This window comes from Petaurus breviceps, unplaced genomic scaffold, assembly GCF_028583685.1.
Source record: "Petaurus breviceps papuanus isolate PSGF00001 unplaced genomic scaffold, PetGlider_PUasm1.0 37, whole genome shotgun sequence".
Lineage (NCBI taxonomy): Eukaryota > Metazoa > Chordata > Mammalia > Diprotodontia > Petauridae > Petaurus > Petaurus breviceps.
Window position 1 is genome coordinate 38,822,534 of NW_027186296.1, and position 19,048 is coordinate 38,841,581.

Here is a 19,048-nt window from a genome sequence, read left to right on the forward strand (position 1 = left end):
ACCACTGCCAACACTCCTAGGCCCTCCTGGGGTGCCCACCAGGACACTGGGGCTCTTGGATTATGGGTGCATGGGTTGCCAGGTGCCCCTTAGTGGCTGGTGCTGCCTGTTCTGAAGGGAGCCCAGACAGTGCCCACCAAGTGACCTGTCACAGGAAGACTGATAACAGTTCACATTCTAGAAGACTTTCCTCACAACAATCTTGTGAACTAGGGGGTCACTTAGTCAGTAAGCATTTATTAAGTATCTCCTGTGTTATCTAGAAAGGCAAAAGACAGTCCCTACTCTCTCTCTCTCTCTTTTTTTTTTTTTTTTGCTTTATGGAGGGGGGAAGGCAGGGCAATTGGGGTTAAGTGACTTGCCCAAGGTCACATGGCTAGTAAGTGTTAAGTGTCTGAGGCCACATTTGAACTCAGGTCCTCCTGACTCCAGGGCTGGTGCTCTATTCACTTAGCTTCCCCTGACAGTTCCTAAAGGACTCACAGCCTAATGGGGGAGAAAACATGCAAACAACTATGAACTAGCCACATATAAACAGGAGAAATCGAACCTGGATTCCTTAGAGGGAAGACGCTAACACGGTTGTGCCCGTGTTGTTCCCATTTTATAGATGAAGTAACCAAGGTTCAGACCTGTTGGTGACTTGCCCTGACTCATTTGGCTGGTAAGTATCAATATTTGGGATTCCAAGTCTCCTTACTCCAATGCTCTTCCCAATGCACGGCAGCTCTGCAGCGTTGCTAAACTCTTCAGTCCGGGGGTTCGAGGACCAGCAGAAAAGATGAAGGGAAAAGGGTTGAAGAGAATATTCCCTCCCGGAAAATTAATATGTATCCCCGAGTGGGGTGAAAGAGTAATGTTCTGGGTAGTGGATCTTGGCTACCCACTTTTCTCTTGGGATTCTGTGAAGACTGTTGTTAGGTTCTAAACATGGGGTGCAGGGTGGTGGACATTGGGACCCAGGATTGACTTTGCCCATTTGGCTTTAAGAAGAAACCTATTCCAAGCCCAGTGGTAAAAGTTGGACTTTTATAGGTTTTAGGGAGACCTCTTGCCCCGCCAATAGCAAAGGGGAGAGGGTTACTACTAAGTAAATCGGTTTTCTGGAAATTGCTTGCATATGACTGTGGAACTTATAGATTAGAATATATCCTGTGGAAAAAAATGCTGAAGGAGGTGTCAAGAAACCTGAGTTCTATTCCAGCAAAGGTTCCTCTAGAATGAATGTGTACCTGTGGGTCTGAAAGGTTGTCAGACCAGTCCTTCATAGAGGGCATTATATACATTTGTTTTTTCTGGTTCAGTTATTTTTCAGTCCTGTCCAACTCTTCATGGCCCCATTTGGGGTTTTCTTGGCAAAGATACTGGAGTAATTTGCATTTTCTTCTCCTGCTCATTTTACAGATGAGGTAACTGAGGCAAATAGGGTCAAGTGACTTGGCCAGGGTCACACAGCTAATAAGTATCTTAGGCTGAATTTGAACTTAGGTCTTCCTGACTCCAAGCCCAGCACTCTATCCACTGAGGAGTTTGTATTTATATTTCTGTTCTTCCTGACCTCAAGGTTGGGTGTCTTGGTAGCACAGAGACTCCAGAGTTGAGTCCTGTGAGATGAAGAGGGGACTTGTTGGTATAGAGTGAGGAAGCCTCCAAACATGCATAAGAAAATCACTGCATTTCTCATTAAAGTCTTAGAATCTTAGCACAGAAAGGGACGTTAGAAATAATTTATTCCAAGTGCCTCTTTAAGGAAACTGAGACTCAGAGAGGTTAGCTGATTTGCCCAAGGTCACACAGCTAGATGGTAGAAGAGCCAAGACTAGACTGAGGTCTCCTGATGTCAGCATTCTTTTCACTACATTAGGATGCTTTAGGACCCACAAATCCCCAATAAGCTTCATTCCCTTGTTGAAAGGAACAAACATTCATGTGCAAGCAATTTACTTAATAGCTCCAGGCCAGCCCCCACCCCCACTCCGGCTCCTTACAAGTCCCCTTTCCGGAGGATGAGGGAGATCTTGTGTGCTAACAAGAATGGCAGAGTGATGAGATGTTGTGGGATAGCTCCCATTTTTGTTAAAGAAAATTGGAGACCTTCAGTGTTTGTGGGCCTCTGGAGGCAGGATCATTGCCCAGCAGAGCCCTAGGCCAGGCTTGGAAATGATTCTGCCTCTCCCTCTGCTTCCCTGTTACTGTCCCCTAGGGACTTCCCACCATCGATATAACTCACTGATGCTCAGAAAATGAATACTTATGGCTTTGGAAAATGGAAATTTATGGCATTAAAATGTTTGCATTTTGTGGATTTTAGAAGGACCCTCTCTAGTTATAAACCTACTCTCTCTCTATATGACATCCCAGGTGACTGCCTCACTACTTCCCTCTTGTCCTAGCTCTGATGCTCAGCCCATGAGGAGCCAAGACCTGTATTCTTAGGTCTGGCCTAAATAGACCTGCATTCCCACATCTGGTTCTGATACCTAGTCTCCCATGAGAAATGGAATTGCATACCCAAGAGGACATTAGACCTGAAACCAGGAGAACCTTAGTTCAAATCCTAATTTGGACACTTATTAGCTGTGTGACTTTGGGCAAATTACCTAAACTCTCTGTGACTATTTCCTAATCTATAAAGTGAGGAGTTGTATTTGATGCCCTTAAGGTGTCATATAGTTCTAAATCTATGATCTATGGCAGTCTGGGACCTAAAATGATAGACTTTTAGAAATGTAAGGAACCTTGGAGATAAGTTGAATTACATTTGAATAGCATCTCTGTTGTTTTACTGCCTATGTGACCTTGGGCAAATCACTTAACCTTTCTAGGCCTCCAATGTCTCGACTATAAAAGGAGAGGGGTTTATACAGACAAACTCCAAGTTCCCTTCTAGCTCTAAATCCATGGTTCTCTATGACCATTTTATGGATGAGAAAACTGAGGCCCAACAAAGGGAAATGATCACCACAGCTAGCCAATATCAAAACAAGGACTAGAACTCCTCCCAACGCCATGCCAGGATTCTATTCATTTAACCACCATTTCATAGTCAGCTCTTATGGTACAGGGGAATGAACCACGAATCGGGAGTCTGAATTCATTTCCCAATTGTTTCATTCACTAGGCAAGCCTACTTTCTGGACGTCACCACCTCTTTATGTCTCAGTTTTCTTGTTTAAAAATGATAGAAGGATGTGCCATCTCTGGAACCAGAGGACCAGACACTTCTTCTGTGATATGGGGCAAATCACTTAACCTCCATATCTGTAAAATGCTGGGGTTGTACTTAGTGGGCCTCTGGGCTACAGGAGTACTAGACTGTCTTTTATTTTTATTTTATTTACTATATATGTAATGGGTTTATCCCCTCTTACATTTCTTACTCTGAAAAGATCTTGTGGATATATTTTGCTTATACACAATGAACTTCCTGATAAACACCTAAGTTCCCTCTCCAAAGCACCTTTCCTGGAAATGGTTCATCACAAGTTAAAAGAAAGGAGAGCTGTGCCCTTTAGCTTTGACAATTAGGGTACCGACATTGACAGTTGGGTTGGGCCAGAATTGGGTGGCCTGTCCACCTTGACCGTATTTATGTTGTTCCAGGCGTTGTGTACTTCTTTCTTCTGCCTCTGGTCTCTTCACGCCCATATCGCTCCCCTCAAGTGTCCCCAGAATTCTCTGAATGCCTCACAGTCGCCAGTCCTTACAGTGAATGCCATAAGGACTAAGTGCATTCATATGCCACACTTGTTCAGCCATTCCCCGATGCTTGAGCAGTTGGTTTCCAGCTTTTGATTAGCCCATATAATACTAGCCCACATTTGAAAAGGTCCTGGCCCTAGAGAAGGGCAGGGGGGAGCCAGTCTGGTATATATGCCCCATTACTTGTGGCTCAGGAACCTGTTTTCAAATAAATTAGGAAGCCTTTGTGGATGAAGTGACCCATTAGTAGAGTAATAATGCCACCTTTATCAAGCTTGCTCATCGGTATTAGTTATGCACTATAAAGCTTGTACCAAAAACCCTGAGGGGATTCAATTAAAATGAAGTCAGCTGTGTGGAGCTCATTGAAGAGCTGTGTGTGTGTGTGTGTGTGTGTGTGTGTGTGTTTGTGCTGGTGTGGAGCTCTTTCTGTGCATTCTTAGGCTTGCTGGTATCTTTGCATGGATGTGTGTGTGTGTGTGTGTGTGTGTGTGTGTGTGTGTATCTCTGCGATGCTATGCATCTTGGGTAATTATGCTTTCCTGTTTCTGGGAGGGTGCTTGTAAGGTACTTAGGCCTGTGATCTTGGCCTGACCAGGTGTATAAATAAATGTGTGTATTTCTACAGAGAGGGCAGAGCAGGGTAGTGGAAAATGCCTTGGGCTTGGAGTCAGGAGACCTGGATTTGAATCCTGGATTATTTCACGTTTCTATGTCTCGGCTTCCTTGCCTTCAAAATAAGGGGAAGTGGAACATTGGGCTGGCCTCTCAGGGAAGATGAGACATACACATGTTAAGTTTAAGGTGAGAGCAGGACCCAGGCATGGAAATGTCCAGGGGGCCTTTGGAGGTTCCAGACTGTACAACTGGATCTTCTCAAGATTCTTAGGAAGGAGTTAGATAGGGTGTGAGAGCACATCCTCTCAGGAATGATACACTGTCATTGAACTGTATTCAGAGTGGCTTTCCAGATAATTCCTTTTGTTGCTTCAACCCTGCACTATCCTCATTCTCTCTCTTTTCCATCCCTAAAATCCAGCTGTCTTTAGGTTTAGGTTTAGGGAAGGGATTAATTGAGAGCAATTCAATGAACATTGATTTAAGTACCAGCTGTATACCAGCACTGTTCTTGGAACCAGGATGCGCCAAAACAAAAATGAAAACAAACACACTCGACTGGATCACCCCAAACATCTCTTTTGTCTCTGTTATGCGGGGGAAGGTGGCTGCCACGATGGATAGGGCTACTTGGGAGGCTCCATGGGATGAGTTCTGGTGATGCGACTTGTATTCTATATGACCTGAGCTGTCCCAATATTCTCCAAGGTTCCCCTCAACTCACCCTTTATAGAATACTCCCACAATCTCTAATTGACATTTCTTACTCTATAGAAAGTCATGTAGCATCGCCCAAGGACCTGCTATGTTCTGGGCACTGTGCTAGGCACTGGGAATACAAAGAAAGGTAAAAAACAAGCAGACCCTGCCCTGGAGGAGTGCACAGTCTGATAAGGGAGATAACACAGTGACAGCCATGCACACACCAGACTGTACAGGACAAATGGGGGTGCCCTCAGAGGGAAGGCACTGAGGTTAAGGAATGCATTCTTGCAGGATGGGGGACTTTCCATGAGACTTGACAGAAGCCAAGGAAGCCAGAAAGCAGAGATGAGGAGAGAGAGTGTTCCAGGTGTGGGGGACAGTCAGTAGAAACAACTGCAGTTGGGAGACAGAATTTTGTTCCAGAAGCAGCAGGGAGGCCAGCGTTGAAGGGTGTCAGAATAACATGAAGGGGAAGAAGGTATAAGAAGACTAGAAAGGTAGGAAAGGGGTTGGGTCTTTTAAATGACTTTCAAAGACAAACAGAAGATTTTATATTTGATCCTGGATGTATTAGGGAGCCATTGGAGTCTGCTTCAGTTGGTTAGTTGTTTTCAGTCTTGTCCAACTCTTTGTGACCCTATTTGGGATTTTCTTGCCAAAGATACTGGAGTGATTTGTCATTTCCTTCTCAAGCTCATTTTACAGATGAGGAAACTGAAGCAAAGAAGGTTAAGTGACTTGCCTAGGGTCACACAGCTATTAAGTGTATGAGGCCAGATTTGAACTCAGGAAGATGAATCTTCTTGACTTCAGGCCTGGTACTCTGTCCATTGTCCCATCTAGCTGCCCACTGGAGTGGGATAGGGGTATGATAAGATCAGATCTGAATTTCAGAAGATATTACAAAGTATTATATACCTAGACAGTATATAAATATTTCTTTAAAAAGATACCATATAAAGTATACCCCTACACAATGGGGTAAGATGTTCTTCCACTTTCCCCCAAAAGAATGTAAGTTCCTTGAGGGTAGGGATTGTTTACTTTTGTCTTTGTATCCCTGGTGCCTATCATAGCCTCTGGCACATGGTGGTTGATAAATAAATACTTGTTGATTGATGGATTAATGGATATAAAGCACACTTCACACACTATAAAAAGTTCTGTTGAGCAGGTGGTGGTGATTATATTGGTAGTAATGACAATAGTGATTGGAGAATCAGGCAACCCCTAGGGTCTGGTAGAAGGATACCTACCTAGCTATTAACCTACACTTATCCTATGGGAGAAATGGATAGAAGAAAGGACCTTGATTCAGCAAGATCTGAGTTCTTACTAGCTATGTGACCCTACACAAGTTGCAAATTGTCCTTAGTTTCCTCATCAATAAAGCTGGTACAAGATTGTTGTGAAAATCAAATTAGGGTTTGTGCAAAGAGCTTTGAAAACCTTAATTCCCCATAGAAAGGTGAATTATTGTGGTGCTGGAGCATGACTTCCTTGTTATGGAGATTAAAGAATATTGGCAGAAGATTGGAGGCTTTAATTCCCTCTGTGTTATAAAAAACCTAGTATACAGCCAGATGGAGAACCCCAGATTGTGTCTCCCCAGCAGCTGCTTCATGCTTTTTTCTGTCCATCTAAAGCCAAGATGAGGCCATAAGGCAACCTGCCGCCCTCACCCTGGACTGGCCAATGGGCAGCTGATGAAGCTGCCTTTCTGAAACGGAGCACCTTCCTCCCCTTCCCCCTTTCCCTGTGCCCTTTCCTCCCTCCCTTTCTGCTCCCTGTTTTAGGAGGCAGAGGACAGAAGAAGTGTGGATTTATGGCTGCTCACTTTAAAGACAAAGTTGGCTTTTGTGTAAGAAATGGGGCCCAGAGATTGAGTAGGGGGTGGGAGCTGATGAGAACAGGAGGGGGTAGGATTCAGGGGCTTGGGTCTGAGAGTGGGAGGTGAGGAGGCCCAGGGACAGACAAAGACGATTCAGAGGCTCCCCAGGGCAGGGTCATCCAGGCAAAGGCCCCAGATAAATAAATCATTCCTTTGAGCAAGGCTGAGTGGGGCCTGTTGTGATTCTTTTATTCCATTTGTAAATCTAGGGAATCTCCCACCCCTACCAGCTACTTCCCCCACCACCAGGCCATGCCTCCCCTTAGAGCTACTATTTAGGGCTTAGAATCTAAACCCAGGCCTTCACTTTGTTGTTGTTTTTTGGAAGTGGGGGGCAGGGTTCAAGGGAAGGAAAAAATAGAAGGCTCTTCACCCCTTTTCCTGACTTTCCCTGCTCTGCCACAGCTGGGCTGGGTGGGAAATGCCCCCTGATTCAAGCCAATGGCCAGCAATACAGCTGGGGCACAGCTGGTGGGAAGGTTGGAGAGGCCATTGCTATGTGGTGGTTCTGGTCCAGGAGTCAAGAGATCTCTGTTGACTCTGCCACTAACTTTCAAGATTTCCTATAGCAAGTCGCAGAATCTCTCTAGAAGCCTTTGTTTTCTTATCTGTCAGATGGGATAATAATTCCCATGGTGTTTCAAAGACCAAAGAGAAGGCTCTCTGAAAAGTAAGAAGCATTGTACAGATGTGAGAAGGTTCATTGGCCTGATTATCAGGGCAGCGGCCCTGCCCCACAGCTATGTGGGGACACCCACACCTGACATCCCTGATGCTGAGGTCTCTAGCTAGGGACCCGGCTGGAGAACAGAGCTAGATGTTGTAGGCCAACAGCAGGTGCTTTAATTACACCTCTGAGAGCTACTTCCAATCCAGCGAATGAGCCAGGACCAATAAAGGCATGAGTTTATGGGCTTTGTAAACATTTTACTGGAGAAATCAAGGCCCCAATTACTGGGCCTGGCTTCTTCCTATGAAGAGTGTGTTTATTGGGGCCTCTTAAAAGGCCCCCATACCAAAGGAGTAAGAAGCTGACAAGGCTCAGTAGTTGGTTTGACTTTGATTTATAATGTGCTCACTCCCTCCCCCTCCATTCCCCCACCCACACTTCATCTGTGTAGAGGCTACAAATTCTGATGTGTTAAGTCCCCCTAGGAGAAGGGACAGAAGGGCGTGAGTCTCTGCCATTTCCTAGCTGTGTGATGGGTGGATGGGTTATGTCATTTAAGTGGGCCCCAGTTTTTTTTATCTACAAAAATCAGGAGGTTGGACTCATTTTTTGTATTCTAGGGTCCCGTGTGGCTGACCAGAAATGAACACATTGCAAAGCAATGCAAGACACTAACAAGTAGTTGAATTCAGAATAATTGCAGTGAAGAATCTTCTTTCCCAGAAAACAGGATAAAATAGGCTCTTCTCTGCAGAAAGGTGTGGGGCTATGGGTGTACAGCACTGTATACGCTTGCCAGAAGGGGCTGGTTTTGATGAATTGTTTTCCTTTGTTCTAAGGGAGGGCTCCACATGTCATTAATTTTAACAAATGGTGTTAATTTTAAAATTTTGTTGGGGATGGGTAGAGAGAAATAAGTTAGTATAGGAAAAAGGTCTGCAGTTTGGGTTTTCCTGGTCAGTGATAGAGTAGTAGAGATGGGGATGGAGAGTAGCTGGTAGCCTGGATTTATGAGGCTTTACTTACTAGATCTATTGGGTGGTAGGGGTCCTAGCCTGTTGGAGACAGGAAGAGAAATCATAAATTTAGAGATGGAAGGGACTTTCAAGGTTATCCAGTCTAGCCTTCTCACAGAGGAGGAAACTGAGGCACAGAAGGGTTCAATGATGTGCCAGAGATCATACCTTGGCTTCCTTTAAATCTCACCTAAAATCCCATCTCTTATTGGAAGTCTTCCCCAATCCTCAGAATTCTGCTGTCTTCCCTGTATTAACTATTTCCTACTTGTCCTGTGTTCAGCTTGTTTTGTACATATTTGCATTTGTTTAGATTGTGAGCTTCTTGAAGGCAAGGACTATCTTTTGCCTCTTCTTGTATCCCTAGCTCTTAGCACAGTGACTGACACATAGTAAACCTTTAATTTATTATTTATTTTATTTTGTTTCATTTATTATTTATTTTATTATTGATTAATTGTATCAGAGGCAGGATTTATAGCTATATCCTCTGTCTCCAAAAGAGAAGAGAGACCATATTAGAGTATCCTATGTCAGCATGGAGCCCTTCTGTCACAAATAAATCCATTAAGGGAGCTCTTGGTAAAATAATTTAAATATGGTGGGGCCCCTTTTGGAGGGAGGCTATGTCCCGGGTTCTTTCTTTTGGACTTTTACAGAACATCTGTGTGATGATGGAGGTTGGGGAGAGTTACTGATTCTGACCCATATTTCTCTGAATTTCAGATAGTAATAAACCTGTATTATCAGAGGTCCATAACAGGGTACCTTTGTGGCCAGTGGCTTCAGTATTGGAGAAGGTCTTGAGGCTCAAATAGCCCAGATTTGGATGTATTAATCAGGCAGCTTCATTCCACCAGCCCCAATCTGTACCATCCTTCTTCCTGCTTCTTCCTCTACCCCTCATCCCTTTAGCTTCTCCTCTCCCCCTTTTCCATTTTCTCTAATCAGGACCAGGCAAGACATAACCCAAGTCCAGTGGCCCCAGAGGAAAGCCCTTCCCTCCCCTTCCTGAGCTGCCTTTGGTCTCCTAGTAGACCTCCCTCCTCCCCCTCCCCAGGTGATTTATAGGGGGTATCAGGGAGTCATTTCCTGCCCTACCATTTTTGTTTCCTTCCTCTTTCTTTGGATTGCTTTGCTGTAAAGCTGGCCCCTCCCCCTTCCCCTGATCCCTGCCTTGAAGTTTGGAGCCCAGTGGCCAGAGGGGGCGGGGGATGTGGGGAAGTTTTATCTCAAAACTTTTTGGGAGTAAATGTTTCATTCCTCCTCCCCCTCCCCCCAGGGCCTCCATCCTACAAATTTTCCTGATCCATAGACTTCATTGACCAGCATCCATCCTCAGTATCAAACCTCCCACAGACTCACCCCAAGCTTTCACAGTAGCGGGGGTCTTGCGTCTCTGCATCACACATCCAGAGCTGAACGGACCTTAGAGGCTACCTGGTTTAACCCCCTCATTTTGTAAACAAGGAAATTGAGGCCTGGGGAAGTTAAGTGACTTGCCTAAGCTAGGAGGCAATATTTGAACCCAGGTTCTCCCCCAGGTGGGGGAGAAAGGCTGTATTTCTGAGATAGGTTTTGTGTGTGTGTCTGTGTCTGTGTCTGTGTGTGTGTCTCTACTGGTGGCTGACCATTAGCACATTAGCTAATCAGTTTCAGCCCAGGGTATAGGACCTAGAAGCTCTAACACAGATGAGCTCTGTATTGGGGAAAAGGTAAATTTTCCCCATCTTTTCAAAGTGCTGCTTTCTCCTGAGTTCCTGGGGTCTCAGATACTGCTCCTGGGCCTCGAGCCACCATGCAGTCCTGTGGGAATATCTTCCTCGAGTGTCACTGGGCTTCTGTATCTGTAAAATGAAGGCACAGAGATGAGAAAATGCACCTTCCTCCCTTCTTTGTAGAGATTGAGGATAATGGGTGTTGAACATTGCATAAACTGTCAGACTTGGCTTATGTGTTGTTTAGTTAGAAATTGCTCCCTCCTCCCCCTACCTTTTTAAACCTTTGTTACAAGGGAAGGTTCACAGGATAGGGGAGGGAAACAAAAACATCAATAAAAAAAATTAAATGAGAGGGTTAGAATAAGAGGAGAGGACCATAGATTTAGAGCTGGGAGAGATTTCAGAGACCCTTAGTCCAATCCCTTCATTTTACAAGTAAGTAGCCCAGAGAAGGAGATTGACTTTGCCTAGGTCACACAGACAGGACTGAAATTTGAACTCAGATCCTCTAGCTCCAGGACCATTAGAGTGCATCAGAGTATAAGACAGCTGAGGTTCCTCTTAGCTTTAAATCTGATGATCCTATGAGCCTATGATTTGGGAAAACAGTTTGTGGCTGACAGTAAGATGGGCCTTCCAAATTCTTATTGCTGGGTTTTAGAATTTGCTTATCCCTTAGCTTATACCCCTAGGACAGTATCAATTAATCAATCAATGAGTGTTTTTAAGCAGTACTAGGGGGCAGGCACTATGCTAGGCCCTGGGGATACAAGTACAAAGAATGAAACAATCCCTGCTCAAAATGAATTTACAGCCTATTCCAGAGAAGTCAACCAGAGCCAAGAATAGGTTTGCCAACCAGGGATGTTCCCATTCTGCAACACTGGTGGGGAGAACTGGAGCTATTGGAGAGAGGATTATTATTCCTGAGAGAAAAATTCTGCCTGGAAGTTGGAAGTGCCTTGGAAGATTCCCAGAGGCTCCAGTTAGCTTTGGCAAGTCTGGCTGAGAAATAGGGGGAATGTTTACAAACTATCAGCCAAACTATTTGTCTCTCTGCTATAAAGTGAGGTGATGCAAATGGGGGCCTGGAGTCAGGAGGACCTGAGTTCAAATTTGTCCACAGATACTTCCTAGCTGTGTGACCCTGGGCAAGTCACTTAGCTCTGCTTGCCTCAGTTTCCTCATCTGTAAAATGAGAAGGAAATGGCAAACCATGCTAGTATCTTTGCCAAGAAGACCCCAAATAGGGTCACAGTTTAGTCAGATACAACTGGACAATTATAATGTGAGCTCCTTGAGAGCAAGGACTCTGCTTTTCTGTAGTGGCTTGTTACATAGTAAAATGATTTTTCATTCATTCATTCATTGCTTGGAGAAGACCACATCTCCACACAGGCCCGGAATGATTTCTTCATTCATCAGCCTCTCACAGATCTGCAAGGAGTGGTCAGCCCAGTTTCCCCACAGGTTGTGCTTATGGGCAGAGCAGGTGTAGAGAGAAGAACCATTTCCCCAGGCAGATGGAGCCCAGTCTCTGGAGCCCACACATCACCTGCAGTGCTTTGCACTAATAAACACCTCTCTTGTTAGCTCAAACCAGGGTGAATTGGGGGAGGGGTTGGTGATGGCTTCAGGCACATTGCTTCCACTTCTCTGTATTCCCACCCCACGCTGAATTACATCACCTTGGAGGGCTGGTGTTGGTTCAAGCTGCTGGGGTCTTCTGGGAGGAAGCTTTCTTTGCATGGCTAGATTTGAGTTGCATGCCCAAAATGTCTTGGTAAGTCATCACCTGAAATTTATATTGCTCTCTAGCGGAACTGGGTATTGAATCCTGGGTATTGAAGTAAATGCTAAGACAGCATGCTTTGGCAGATTCAAAAATTAACCTTGGAGCCAGGAGGCTCAATGTTCAAATTTCTTCTCTGATACCTAGTGGCTGTGTGACCCTGAGCCAATTATTTAATCTCTCAGTGCCCTGGGCAACTCTTTAAGACTATGAGGTCCCCACCGTCCTCAGTAGAGATAGCTCCCTCCCTCGTCAGGAATTCCTAATACCCATGAAATGACATACTGTCCAGCCCTAATCCCTTTTGCCATGAATAACATGGGGGAGGGAGACTAAAGCCTCACTTTAAATATATATTATTATTAAATATCATAAATTAGAGTATATAGGAGAGCATACACTTAATATCCTATATACCTATATATCACATATATAAGCAGATATATGCTTATATATCATATGTATATATAATTGTATATATATGAATATATATTAGGGGGCAATTCAAGGGATTTACAGCCATTAACCAATCAACAAATATGGATTAAGTGCTTTAGAGACAAAAAAAATAGCAAAGTGATATCTAGTCTTGAGATGTCTAATTCTAATGGGAAGCCCTGTTTCAGAGACACTAACTAGTCTTGTGACCCTGGGTGGGTCATTTTACCTCTGAATGAAGCACCAGATTTTGTCTTTTCTAAAGTTGTTTCCAGCTCTAACATTCTGTGATCCCCAAATTATATTTCTAATATACTCCATGGCTTACAGCAATGGGGGCAGGGGAGGGGGGTGGCCATAAGGGAATCAGTGCTAGTTGGGGCAACATTTTCTCTATCTTCAGTCCTCCCCAAAACAGAATCCACTCTCTCCCTGCCTTAGCCTTCCACCAGCCCTTTCTCTTCAGTAACAATTTAGCTTTGCCTTTGGCTGGTAAGTCTCTAGGGAGAGGAGGAGGGAAACACAAAAGGATTAAGCCCTTTAATGAGGAGGCAACTGCATTAGTTTCTCCCCAGGGTCCCTTGGGTAGAGGCAGCACAGGCTCCTCGCCAGCTGGAGTACGGAGGGGAGAAAGGGCTCCTTCCCCCTCCCCCCTCACCCCCTGGCTCTATACGGCACCCCCTCCCTCCCAGCTCCCTGGGTGAAGCAGGGCCCTGGGGCCACATCTGGTCCTCACTGTTAAGGAGTCAGGAGCTATGAAGTTTCTCTGTTTCTCTAGAGCAGTGTTTTTAACCTGGGGTCAGGGGTCCATGGATAGATTTCAGGAAGTCTGTGTACTTGGAAGGGGAAAAAAAATACATCTTTATTTTTCACTATATTCTGATGGAAATTTAGCATTTCTTTCAGTTACTCAAAAACATTACTCTGGGGCACGAATCCATAACACAAAAGAGGATGACCCCTTTGTTCTAGAGGTTAGGGTTTGGGGATTGGGGCCCAGACATGGAATGTCCAGTAAGTCTTCCACTGCTTCTTAGAACTGGTGGAAAAGCCCCTAATTTTCTTTTTCTTTCCAAATTTCATGTGCCCTCCTAACCCTCCTGGTTTAGTGGTTTTAGTCAAAACCTTCTAAGCTGTCCTTATGGCTTTGATAACACAATGAGGGAAAGGGCTTGTGGAATCCAGGCCTCTCAACCCCGCCCCCCCTTCCCTCCACCCCCCAGCTTAGTTATAAGACTAGGAAATATGTTTGGGTGCAAGGCCAGGCTCATGCTCTCTGTGCCCAGGAAAAAGGGCTCTCATCCTCTAAAGAGCATTAGAAGCAGTGGAGACCCATTTCTGCAAAGGGCGCAGACATCCAATGACTGGTCAGGATTAGCTTTAACGTCCCACTTCAGGCATCCCTCTCTCTTGGCCTCCCAGGTGGGAGGTGATCTGGGTGCAGGTTGATGAACAAGAAAGTACTTAAGACTATGGTAAGGATGTGTGTGTGTGTCTGTGTGTGTGTACTTGCACTCGTGCGCAAGTTTCATCTTTTAAAAAATATTTTTAGTGATACCTTTTGTTTTTATAGTACCAAGATTTCCCAGTTTCCTTTTCAGTCCTCTTCCCAGAGAGCTGTCCCCTATCACAAAGAACATTAAAAAAATTAACAAAGAAAAAAATTCAGAAAAAAATGGATCAATACATAGAAAAAAATCTGACATGTACAATGGATGATGCCAATGATTTCCCTACCCTCTGCAAAGCAGTAGGGGGAAGGGCTGAAGGGTTTTCTTATATCTCTTTTTTAGGGTCAAGGAAAATCAAGTTTTTCTGGTTGAATGAATATTTTCCTTTTCTCATTTTTTCCCACTGACTGAAGGACTCAGTATGGTGGAGGAGACATCAGCCTAGAGCCCTGATTTCCAAAGCAACTGAACCAGGAGCTTCCCCTGGGGCCAGACTTGGTTGTTGTGCCCTAAATCCTAAACTGGCTGGCCTAAGTAGTACAATTATTATTATCTTCATTTTACAGATGGGAAAACTGAGGTTCAGAAAAGTAAAGTGATTTAGCCAGTGTGACAGAACTGAAGAGGCAGTCAGTCAGTCAGGACTTGAACCTGGGTCCTTTGATCCTAGTCCCAGTGATTTTTTTCACCTCAGGTCACCAACTCCTCAGGCATAAAAGTGTGGTCTAGTGGAACATGTACTGGTTTTTGAGTCAGCGGGACCTGGGTTCGAATTTCAGTGCTTCCACTTAGTGCCTGTGTTACCTTAAGCAAGTCACTTAACTTGTATGAACCTCATTGGAATAGATGGCCTCCAGGGTCCTTCTCAGCTCTAAATCTCATGCATTTCTACATACACATACCTACAAAGACTAACATGCACAGATACAGAATTATACAGAGACACTGGCAGGCATGAACATATACATAAGAGTATAAATGTGGACTTGTATATATGAATATATGTGTGTATGTGTATATAAACTTACACACACACATTCAGACACACATCCACAGACATTACAGGAGTGTGCTGGAACTACCTCAGACTACCTCTTAACTTCTGAAATGAACAAATGCTACAAATCTGAGCTTGGTTTATCATTTTGTTGATTGTCTAGACCAGCGGTGGGGAACCTGTTGATGCCACCCGGGGCCTTCTAGGTTCTTGGGTATGGCCTTTTGACTGAGTCCAAGTTTTACACACAAATCCTTTTGTTCTGTGAAGTTTGGATTCAGTAGAGGGGCTGCACTTGAGGACCTACAGGGCCACATGCAGCCTTGAGGCCCCAGGGTCCCCATCCCTGGTCTAGACTTAAGAAAGTAATAAGAGAAAATATTAATAATGCAGAGTCAACTTAAAAGTGTACATTTGGGGGAGGGGATGGGTGGAGAGCTGGTTGTTAAACATTTGCCAGTCCATTGCTGCTCATATACATTTGTATATTATGGAGGCTTGTGTGTGTAGGTACGTAATCACATGTTTACAGATACTCTGAAGGCTGTGGGGAAAGGAGGAATAGGCCCAAGGGATTTTTCAGAGCATTTTGATATTGAACAATATATGAATGGTAAGGATGCTATCAGTAGAATCTAAGCTATTCAAGGGCAGGGACTGTTTATTTATTTTTTTTTTTTTTTGGTCTTTATATCTCTAGCATCGATATTATTTGGCATTGTGCCTGGAACTTCAAAAATATATTTTGCTGCTATGGGCATGGCAGCAGTATAGACACCTAAGATCAGAAGTTGTCATACAGGATTCAGATACTATTTTCTAGCCTTGTGTACCTGGGCAGGTCACTTAACCTCTCTAGGCCTCAGTTTCCTTATCTGTAGAATGAGTGAATTGGACTCAGTGAACCCTAAATCTATGATTCTGTGACAGATTCTGCTCCCAGCAAAGGTGGGGGGAGGGGGAAGGTAAGAGGCCAGGGCCAGAGGAGACTGCCTTGGGAGGTGAGTACCAGAGGTGGTACCAAACAGTCTAGTGCCTTGGGCCCTCCCAAGCTTCCCTTCTCCCTAACTGAAGGGAATAGGGGAGGGGGAAGAGGCACCTTAGAGGAGGGGGAAACAACTGTCCCTGTTGATGGAGTGCCTGAGGCAGAAAGGAGGGGGCCCAGGCTGCCTGGGAGGACAGATGGTGAGTTGGGCTCACAGCACTCGAAGCAAAATGGATATTAATGAAATAGGGACCCTGTAGCAGTTACAGTCTCTTGGCCACCTCCCCCCCCCCCTCACTTCCCAGGGGCTTTGTGTGAAGTATGATACAATTTTAAAAGGCTAAAGCATCGACCAGGACTTTTTATTTTGGGGAGGGGGGACCTCAGTCAGTCATCCCTGTACACATTCCCCTGGATACAGAGTTCAAGGGGTTAATTTAGATCCCCCAAAAAGTGGTGGGGGTGGGGGTGGAGTAGAGAGTTCTGAATATTTATGACACATTGAAATGTAGATTGGTGGGTCTGAGAATCCTCACCATCCACTCGTCTGTCACTTCGATGATTAAATCCCAATCCTCCTTCCTTGCTCTAAGAAAGGGTCTCATTGGGGTGGGGCCCCTGTTCCAGAACTGAGGGTACAGCAGGAGACTGCAGAAAGTGGGGTGCAGATGTGATGCTTGGTTAACATCTATTTATAGTAAAAACAATACTGAAGTGACAGTGAGATGACCCGGGTTCCAGCTTTTGTCTATGATCAGTGCAGAAAAGAGGCAGACACAAATTGCTATTAGGGTAGGGGCTTGAGGAAGGCAAGAGGTAATGTGGTGCATGGGGATGAGTGCTGAATTTGGAGTCAGATGATAGAGGTTCAAATCCCTATACCCCTACTAAATACCTGCATGACCTTGGCCAAGCCCCTTCATGCCTCTGAGTACCAGATCATGTTGTTATTTTTCCTGTAAAATAAGGGGTTCTTAACCTTTTTTGTGTCATGGACCCTTTTGACAGTCTGCTGAAATCTATGGACCCCTAGTCACAAAAATGTGAAATGTATAGAACATGAAAGAAAACAGTTATGTGGAAATAAAGATGTAGCCAGCTCCCCATCCAAATCACCTACCCCTTTAAATCTATCCAGGGATCCTAAGTTAAGAACCTCTGGATTAGATCTGAGCTCTCTTTGAGGTCCAAGACCAATAATCCTTTCTTCAGTTGTGGAGAGGTGAGAATGAAAACTTTAATGAAATGATGTTTTGGGGGCATGAAGGATTGATAGCATTTCAAGGAGTAAATATTGGAGTTGGAAGGAGATTGAATTGAAGGTGTGGACCAATACTCAGATGTAGGAAACCTCAATACAGATACAAGGATGGTGTGACTTGTCCAATCAGTCAGTTATTCAAGTGATCAACAAACATTTATTAATTGAGTACTGTATGCCAGGCACTGAACAAATCTCTGGGTATACAAAGACAAAATTGAAACAGACCTGTCCTCAAGGAACTTATGTTCTAAATAGAGAAACAATACTACATGTAACTGACATTTAGGATATGTAATATCTTTTGTTTTCATATCCCTTAAAATTTCCCCTCTAACCTTCTTTTCCTTCTCAGAGACTCTTCTTATATAGCAGAGAATTAAAAAAAAAGAGAAGTGAAAAATAAGTAAAAGCCAATCAATACATCAAAAAAAAAATCTGAAAATATATGCAGCTTTCCACACCCATAAAGTAAGAAAAATATCTTCTCTGATCTATTCTTTGGGGACATTCTTGTTCTCTGTAGTTTTGCAATATTCTTTTTATATTTTTCTTTTCATTTGCATTGTCATAATCTTTGTATACACCTTTAAATGCAAGAGCTACAACCAGGAATGAGGTCGTTTTTTGGAGGAATGTTGCCCCAGAGCTCTTCCCATGGCCCTCTCTGAGTCTAATCATTGATGCCCTTCCTGACCCCCCACTTCCCTCCCTTCCCCTCTTGTCTCCTTCCAGCCATGTCAGACTTTCATGTGCACCCACAGGCCACGGTGGGTGAGGAGGGTGGAGTGGCCAGGTTCCAGTGCCAGATACACGGACTTCCCAAGCCCCTCATCCTGTGGGAGAAGAACCATATTCCCATTGACACAAGAAATGACAGGTGAGTGAGCAGCTTCCTGTGGGAGAGAAACTAAGAAAGATCCAAATTGATGGTGGTCACAGGTAGCTGTTAGAGATATTAATGACTGTGAGGGTGGCTATCTGTACCAATGTTTGTGCTCTGAGGTGACTGGGTAGTTGTGTGTGAGAGGACATTTGCAAATGTTATTGTGGATGTCACTGGGTTGTCATGGAATTAGCATCAACCAGGGAGCCAGGAACCTAGCTCTGCTTCATTTGTCTGGGGTGCAGTTTCATTTATAAAGTGGGGAGTGGGTAGAGAGACTAGATATCTGTGGATCCTTTTATCTACAGATTTCTTTTAAAAACGTTTTACTGATGCCTTTTTAAAATATCACTGCTACTTCCCAATGATTCTTTCCCTCATAATAAAATATTCCTCATTGGTCACAATGAGTCACAAACAAAACAAACTAACACATTGACCATCTCTAAAAATGTATGCCTCATTCTGTACCCATTGGCTACCACCTCTCTGCTCTCCCTGCTATCTTCTGTAGCCACTGGTGTACACAATACGGTATAGTCACTGTATTTATCAGAGACCAGAAGTCTTAGAGTATGGTTTTCTTTTCCATTATTAAGGTCATTATGTAAATTGTTCTGGCTCTCTTCACTTAACATCAGTTCAAATATTCCATTGAGAGGTAGCTTGATGAAATGGATAGAGAAGTGGTCTTGAAGCCAGGAGGATCTGAGTTCAAGTCCTAACATATATTGGCTGTGTGACCTGTACAGCAGGAGATTAGGGAGTCATGATTCATTATTTTATAAAAATCATTATCTTATAAAAATCTATTTTATAAAAAGAGCCACAAAACATCTCTTCTCTCTCTCTCTCTCTCTCTCTCTCTCTCTCTCTCTCTCTCTCTCTCTCCCTCTCTCTCTCCCTCTCTCTCTC

At 44.2% G+C, this 19,048-nt stretch overlaps 1 protein-coding gene across 1 annotated transcript in view; it reads left to right on the forward strand.

Moving 5' to 3' along the window:
• The window catches only part of IGDCC3 (immunoglobulin superfamily DCC subclass member 3), a 66,529-nt gene that overhangs the window by 33,864 nt on the left and 13,617 nt on the right, over positions 1-19,048 (forward strand). The window contains exon 3 of the mRNA XM_069098279.1: positions 17,983-18,127. Within this exon, the coding sequence (XP_068954380.1) occupies positions 17,983-18,127 (145 nt within the window). The remainder of the gene's footprint in view (positions 1-17,982; positions 18,128-19,048) is intronic.